Source organism: Pseudochaenichthys georgianus, chromosome 20, assembly GCF_902827115.2.
Source record: "Pseudochaenichthys georgianus chromosome 20, fPseGeo1.2, whole genome shotgun sequence".
NCBI lineage: Eukaryota > Metazoa > Chordata > Actinopteri > Perciformes > Channichthyidae > Pseudochaenichthys > Pseudochaenichthys georgianus.
In genome coordinates, this window is record NC_047522.1 from 21,957,969 (window position 1) to 21,966,304 (window position 8,336).

At 44.6% G+C, this 8,336-nt stretch overlaps 1 protein-coding gene across 1 annotated transcript in view; it reads left to right on the forward strand.

Annotated features, from left to right (window-relative positions):
- atp8a2 (ATPase phospholipid transporting 8A2) overlaps positions 1-8,336 on the forward strand; it is a 56,305-nt gene that overhangs the window by 34,963 nt on the left and 13,006 nt on the right. The window contains exons 25-26 of the mRNA XM_034108483.2: positions 2,702-2,874; positions 7,508-7,691. Of these exons, the coding sequence (XP_033964374.1) occupies positions 2,702-2,874; positions 7,508-7,691 (357 nt within the window). The remainder of the gene's footprint in view (positions 1-2,701; positions 2,875-7,507; positions 7,692-8,336) is intronic.

An 8,336-nucleotide genomic window follows, 5' to 3' on the forward strand; every position in this document is an offset into this window, starting at 1 on the left:
GTTTGCTTTAACTAGTGTCCCTTAGTTACCTTTTGAATGTGCTACAGCTCCCTGCAGACTTAGCCTGGTTCTTATCCCAGGTTATCTTAAGCTCTGACTGGACCTGCTGTGACAAGCCGCCGTGTTGCATTAGCACCTCACTGCTAGGCTGCTGACATATCTGCATTCACGTGAGGATTAGTGTGTGTGTGTGTGTGTGTGTGTGTGTGTGTGTGTGTGTGTGTGTGGTGTGTGTGTGTGTGTGTGTGTGTGTGTGGTGTGTGTGTGTGTGTGTGTGGTGTGTGTGTGTGTGTGTGTGTGTGTGGTGTGTGTGTGTGTGTGTGGTGTGTGTGTGTGTGTGTGTGTGTGTGTGTGTGTGTGTGTGTGTGTGTGTGTGTGTGTGTGTGTGTGTGTGTGTGTGTGTGTGTGTGTGTGTGTGTGTGTGTGTGTGTGTGTGTGTGTGTGTGTGTGTGTGTGTGTGTCTTTTTATGCATTATCACCCAAGAATCAGAAATCAGAATCAGAAATTAATACAACAATTAAATCCACTAGTACATTTGAACGTACTATTATGGATGGAGATATCGGGCAATATACAAAGTAATGTTATCTATTCCTTTTTAACAGCTGCAACATTAATATGAAACGCACTTGAATGCATCACTCGTTATAGTCCAGTGATATAATATATGGCCACTTTGGATTTGGTACTTTTTAATGCCAATACTTTTGTACTTTTACTTTACTAACATTCTGAATGCAGGACTTTTACTTGTAACTGAGTATTCCTACTCTCTTGTACTTTTACTTAACTACTAGATCTGAGTATTTCTTCCACCACTGAACACCAACCGCCCCACATGCTGTGTTTTTATACAATAATCTTTCACTTACCTGCTGTTTCCTTTGCATTACGCTGCTGAGGCTTTCTGTGTGTGTTCCTCTGTGATGACGTGAGGACAAGCAGGACGCAGTTATGTTAAATTCTCATCTCCAACACTTGCACGACATGTACACACACCCACACACAACCCCTGTGCACTTACATACAAACACACACATGTTTCTCTCCTCTGTAAAAACACATGCACATCACACACACACACACACACACACACACACTTTGAGTTCCAGGTCTCTGACAACCTGTAATCTCCTTTAATCCCTTCATTATGTTTTTGTTTTCCTTTCCCCCTGTTTGGGAAAAAGGTGAATGCAAACAGGAATTCCGGCGTACAAAGAAAAACACACCGCCTCAGGCTGAGAAAACAAGAGCAGGGAACTTTTTTTTTTGTGTTGGGAAAGAGAGGAGGGACACTTGTGTGCATGTGAGCATCGCTATTTGGCAAGAAGAAGAGAGGCCGCATTGTTCGTGTGTGTGTGTGTGTGTGTGTGTGTGTGTGTGTGTGTGTGTGTGTGTGTGTCACATGCTGACGGGCAGACGGAGGGGTCGTCTCTCTGCGGGTCACTGACTCTCAGGTCCGACGGCCGCCAATAACCCGCTGTGTACATTCTTCAAATCTTCAAATGTGTGTCGCTGTATGTCTCCGAGTGTTTTGCTTTGAGTATCTGATGGCCTTGTGTTTAGTTGGATTGGCTTTGTTTCCACAAACGGTTCCTGTTACGGGGAACTTTAGTTTTGCGTCAGTCCTTATTTATTATGTGTTTAAGCTGAATTCCACATGTGCCCCAAACAAAGCCGTCCTTTGGACAGGCAGATGAGCTGTTTCTAGTGTTTGACATGTGATGGATAGAACATCTGTTGGAGTAGCTTTAACCTGGATTCACCTGGAGATCTCCTTAATGTATAGAGCTCTTAAAATCTAAGCTCTGACTTTATGTTTCTAAGTCCTGTTAACCACTGTTTTACCAGGTTTAATGACGACCCCTATTTAAAGCTAATAGTGTATTTCTTGTTGGAGAATCATCTGGACCACACAAGGCAGGGATGATACATATTGAACCATTTTAATGCTCCATAACATTGAGGCCGTGGAAATCTTAATTTCAGCAATCAGGTGTGTGTGTGTGTGTGTGTGTGGTAACTTGTAGCGTGCCTGCTCCTCCACCTGGAATTCATTACAACTCCGGGGGAAGTTTATTTTCTCTATTAATCTGTGTTCCTCTATTATCAAGAGCTCCATCAAAACTGCCCCCAAACGACTGCCCTGCAGGCACGCTGGCATCTACACACACACACACACACACACACACACACACACACACACACACACACACACACACACAGATATAAATGATGCATTTAACCGCATCACAACATTAAACCTGCACATTTATCTGTTTCCCCCTATTGTGTGTGTGTCTTTGCATATGTTCTCCCACTGTAGTGTGTTGATGGTGGTTCAACGTGCCCTCGGGTCTCTTAAGCGTTGGCGTGTTGAGATAATGTCAAAAACAACTGAAATTTATACTGGCATTCTTCATTGTTTAGTGTAGACAGAAGCGAATTCTTGCCCCAGATGAAAGCAGCTTGTGGAAGCACGAGCATATGTCTTCCATTTACCCGCCGTGATTCTGACCTTTTCTACAAATGTGTGTGTGTTTTGATGTGTACTTTCACCGCTTTACGAGGCCGCAGGATCTGCAGAACCTGAACATGCACTCACTTTGTTGCCAGATTGAGTCATTTTCAGGGTCAAGGAAAAGGAAAAACTCAACCCCCCCCCCCCCCCCCCCTCTGTGTTTCTTTGTCTCCTCGCAGGCGACCCGAGCCAAGCTGACCGCTCACTGCTCGTCCCTGGGCGACTCTCTGGGGAAGGAGAACGAGCTGGCGCTGATCATCGACGGCCAGACGCTGAAGTACGCTCTGTCCTTTGAGCTGCGCCAGGCCTTCCTGGACTTGGCGTTGTCCTGCAAGGCTGTCATCTGCTGCCGGTAGGGAAGACGCATCCATCACACACAGAGATTCACTTACACGAGCAAGCTTTGGTCATCCACAGGGTACACACACACATTTTGGAAGTCTGAGTTCACACAAAATATACAATTCAGTGGTCTTTTAAAGGGGCCTTTTTACACTTTCCCCTTCCTGTAACTAAACAAAAATAGAGTCTGCAGGAAGTCTAGACAGAAGTCTGGAATTGTAATCCATTAAAGGGTCAGGCACCAGTTGTTGGATCAACATTTAGAGATACACAGGAGGATTTATATGCTGTGGAAAACCCCCTCTGTGCAGAGAAACTGTGCCGGCTCCAAGCAAATTAAAAACTTTCAATGCAGTATTTAAACATACAAAGTCGTTGTCACGCAGACCCTTGTTTGGTGTGTGTACCTGCGTGTGTGTGTGTGGGTCGCTGGTTGCACATGGTCGGCACATGAAGGCGTACGATAAAAGCCTTTCCACTGCACAGCAGGAGGAGACACACTACACTGCATGGAAATGCCAAAGCAATGACTCGCTAACGGGTGGCACCCCAGGAATGGGCACCAACACACACACACATTGTCATTATACTGTACATTTCCATTCATACAAAGTGCACTCTGTTCATAGAATGTTTACTGCGTGTTCCCTTTTTTGGTCATGTTCCACTCCGGCACCAGCTGTGATGTTTAACAAAAGACTTTCCACACGGCTTGTATGTGTGTGATCGTGCGCGTGTGTGCGGCCAGAAGGGAAGTAATTGACTCCCTTACATATCCAGGCCATATCCGGACTCAGTCTCTCAGGCCTTGTGAACAGCCACTTGCTTCCTTTCCTCTTTCCTCCATCCTCCCTTACGTTGAACTGCTTCATGCTGGGATCAAACATCAATGTTTCCAGCGTGTGCAAAAGAGGCAATTGTAGGTATTCACATGTACATATAATATCCTTAATCTTCATTAGGGTACCTGAGGTTAGATTTAAATGTATTTGACATCCCACAATGCCTTGGGAGGTCCCGACCTGCACTTTGGGAACCAGCGCTGTAGGTGATTCCCAATGTAAGTGTGCCATAACACTAGTACTAAGGAGCCTGTCCGTAAGGAGCGTTGGCTTTAAGACTTGAAAGGATCGCGCCTCCTGTATGTGTTGTTCCGAAATGTGGGATTGTGTGTTTGTCTCGGGCGCACTCGTACACTTGGCTTCCTGACTTCACTGTGCGCTTGTTTACAGGAGGATTTAGCGGCTGCTTATTTTCTGCTCAGTTCCACCGTGAAGAGCACTGGGAGCCTTTCATCTCTCCAACGCCACTTTACACACTCCCAGACTCTGCGAGCGGTGTTTAGAGCAAAGGTAGAGCGGAGAGATAAAGAGAGATTTGTGGTCGGAGGCCAAGACACTCAGGCAGACACACACTCTCTCACTCTCACACGCACTTTAGCAACAAAGAGCAGAGGTTGATCCCATCCTTCTGCAAGAAATCTGCTGCGGTTTTCCCCTGTTGGCTCGTGGGGGGGGGTGAGTGTGTGTGTGTGTGTGTGTGTGTAAATGTGTGTTTACGCACACGCCTATGTATGAATACTAAGCAGACCACCCGGCTCTGTGATTCCAGCTTGACCGGCACATGATCCTTCTTACATATTCATAGAAGAGAGACCGTCTTTATGACCTGTTGGCTCCTGCCGTGTGTGTGTGTGTGTGTGTGTGTGTGTGTGTGTGTGTGTGTGTGTGTGTGTGTGTGTGTGTGTGTGTGTGTGTGTGTGTGTGTGTGTGTGTGTGTGTGTGTGTGTGGTGTGTGTGTGTGTGTGTGTGTGTGTGTGTGTGTGTGTGTGTGTGTGTGTGTGTGTGTGTGTGTGTGTGTGTGTGTGTGTGTGTGTGTGTGTGTGTGTGTGTGTGTGTGTGTGTGTGTGTGTGTGTGTGTGTGTGTGTGTGTGTGTGTGTGTGTGTGTGTGTGTGTAAAAAATACATCTGCTCATAATTAGATTTTGCCATATCTTTATCAAAGCGCCTCGCTGCATTCTGTTTGCATGTGACTCTACATGCAGCTGCCCATTATTAGATTGTTGTAAAATTGTCTGAACACGGACGGACATGGCAGGGATTTAATGCAATACTCTAGAGAGACACACACACACACACACACACACTCCTCTTTTTAGGAACCGTTTTGAAGTATTGTCCACACAAAAGCCCCGTGTTGATACTATCACTATCACCTAATACATCACTGAGGCTCAGATAATTACTATAATCACTGAATTGTAATGTAAATATTTAACACCTGGATTTATGCTAATCTCTAGAAATGCAGTAAGCCTACCGTAACTCAACATGACCTAAGATTTATGAATTAAATACCTCATTTTATAGACACTTTTAACGTTTATCTCATACTGCGCATACTGTAAGACTCTACAATTGCATGTCCTGTACTGTGGGAAATATAACTTGCTTTATTAGACAGGTGTAACCCCACTCCCAGTATCACATGTCTCCTCCTTTGTTGATATATGTGATTTCACAGCGCAGTGCAGGTAGTAAGAACAAGGCTCACTTAAGCTGTGTTCATGTGAGTGACAGACGGTAGCAAAGCATGTTATGAAAGGAGAAATGGACCAATTCACGTATATATATATATATATATCTCTTTGAAAATAGCTTTTATCCAAAGCTGCACTTTCAACCACATAAATAAAGGAAACAGGATTGTATAAATGTCTTGGTAGCATTGCAAAAATGCGCGGGGATCCGATAAAAAATTCAGAATTGCTACTAAATAGAACTTGTGGTATTGTTTTAAAGGTCAAAAGATTAAAATGTTGTATTGTCATATGCACAAAGCTACGGTGTAGAAATGGCAATGAAATTCTTCTGACCTGAGCTCCTCCAACAATGCAACAAAAGAAACTTCACTTTAATTCTAGTCCTGAAAATCCTTAACCCTTATATTTGCATTCACATATAAATATTATGTAACATGAATTGATTGGTATTTCCTAAATTACACCCATATTACGCTGTTATTTACCCCATATTTCACATGAATACCCCCCTATTCCTCTGCTTTTACGTCCACGTTACACCGTTATTACACCTACAATACCCCGCTATTAGACCCACATTACACTGTTATAACGCCCATTTCACACATGGGCACGGCCTGTCACATGGCTGTATCCCATATGATGCAGAAACCATGTAAGGGTTAAAGTGGTTTGAAAAAATAGATTAAATCCTGAGGAAGACCCTGTGATTAACAGCTCATGTTCTCACAGTTTATTCCATGGCAGCCGGTTGAAGAAAGTAATAATTGATGAAAATCCCTTCCTAAACCTCCAAACGGCAAACCGCCACACCAGAGGCCACGGGTTGGAGCCGTGCGTTCTCATATGTCTGCAGATGTTACACACGGCTCCACAAAATGCAACACCTACCCGCAGCACTTCAGCGAATGCAACACCTCCCCGTCGTCTCTCAGCCCCCCCCGAGGGAGACGTCTGTAATCCAGCCTCCCCGACTCCCTCATTGTCACCGAAGACACAGAACCGGTCATGAAAAGAGGGATCAGTGATACAGGTCAAGAGGGTGGAGTACCACTGGAAGCTCCCTGAACACACACTCACACACACAACGCACCGCTGTACCACGTATAGAAACGCAGCGAGATTTATTAGCAGAACAGGGAATCATTGTTTCCTAATTTCTGGGGAGAAGTGTGTGTGTGTGTGTGTGTGTGTGTGTGTGTGTGTGTGTGTGTGTGTGTGTGTGTGTGTGTGTGTGTGTGTGTGTGTGTGTGTGTGTGTGTGTGTGTGTGTGTGTGTGTGGTGTGTGTGTGTGTGTGTGTGTGTGTGTGTGTGTGTGTGTGTGTGTGTGTGTGTGTGTGTGTGTGTGTGTGTGTGTGTGTGTGTGTGTGTGTGTGTGTGTGTGTGTGTGTGTGTGTGTGTGTGTGTGTGTGTGTGTGTGTGTGTGTGTGTGTGTGTGTGTGTGTGTGTTCCTGCCATCTTTCTTTTTACGCTTTCAACAGTTTCCCACTTTTCAGGCTTTATTCTTCGTCTCTTAATTGCTGCCATTTTTGTTTTATTTCCCGTTTTATTTCAAAATGTGTTTCTTGTTTTCCATTTTTCACAGTCTTCTTGTATTTGTACTGTGTATGCCTATAATACACACACACACACACACACACACACACACACACACACACACACACACACACACCATGTATACATCACTTCAGGGGACATTACATTGACTTACATGCATCTCCTGGAGACTTATCCTAACCTTAACCATAATCAACATATGCATAACCCTTACCCTTACCCTTAACTTTACCCTTACCCTAACCAAGTCTTCATCCTAAAATTAATGATTCCCTTATGGGGACCTCCAATTTGTCCCCATAAGGGAATCCAGTCCCCACACGTGACTATGTAAACAGATGTAGGTCCCCACAAGTATAGTAATGCTAGACCACACACACACACTTAAGCCCCCTTTTCAAGGATCCTTCTGAGGACAATCTGCCACCATTACCATCATCTAATTTGTTATGTATAATTAATTGTATTTATAGTTCATTGTATGTTAATCTAATGTACAATACAGTCTTCTGAATCTCTCCGTCTCTTCTCATTGTGGCCGCAGAGTGTCTCCGCTTCAGAAGTCAGAGATCGTGGACATGGTGAAGAAGCACGTGAAGGCGATCACGCTGGCGATAGGCGACGGTGCCAACGACGTGGGGATGATCCAGACGGCTCACGTTGGAGTCGGGATCAGCGGCAACGAGGGCATGCAGGCCACCAACTCCTCTGATTACTCCATAGCACAGGTGGGACGCAGACACGGCGTAGAGACGTGCAGAGGACAGTCCTTCATGCTCCATTAGGCTCGTACAGATACGCTACAGGCTTAATTTGAAACGTAGATAATGGATTTATGCTCGGTCCGTGCACCCTGATCAAGTGTCTTATGAGTCCTGTCCTCATCATACTGATCTTTGACATCACCGCAGAGGGAAACTTAATTAACTTAGGGGGTCGCTCAAGTGTCATATTATCTAACAAGAACTTTTACAACTCTTACAATTAAGTCGATAAGAAAATCTAAAGACGTTTATGCTCCTAGTAATTTCAGGAAGTGTGCATTTGCATTTAATCAATTCAAAACGTATTTAAGATATTTATATACCATCTCTTTTCCCCGCAATACTTACAAGAATAGTATCTGTTATCTGTGTGACCCATAACACCAACTGGATGAAGCTAGCCAGAGGGTTCTCCTAATTACTGCGGAGTCCGTCTTTTCCGTCACTTTCGCTGTTTGGGTTGTTTATCTCTTGGCCTCTGGGCATCTTGCACAGCCTGCCTGTATCAGTGGGAATCCTCCACTTGTCTCATTGCCACATTCTTAATGTTATCTCGGCTCCATTTCCAGACTAAATGTTCTTTTTACCTCTTTGTCTTGTAATTATAGT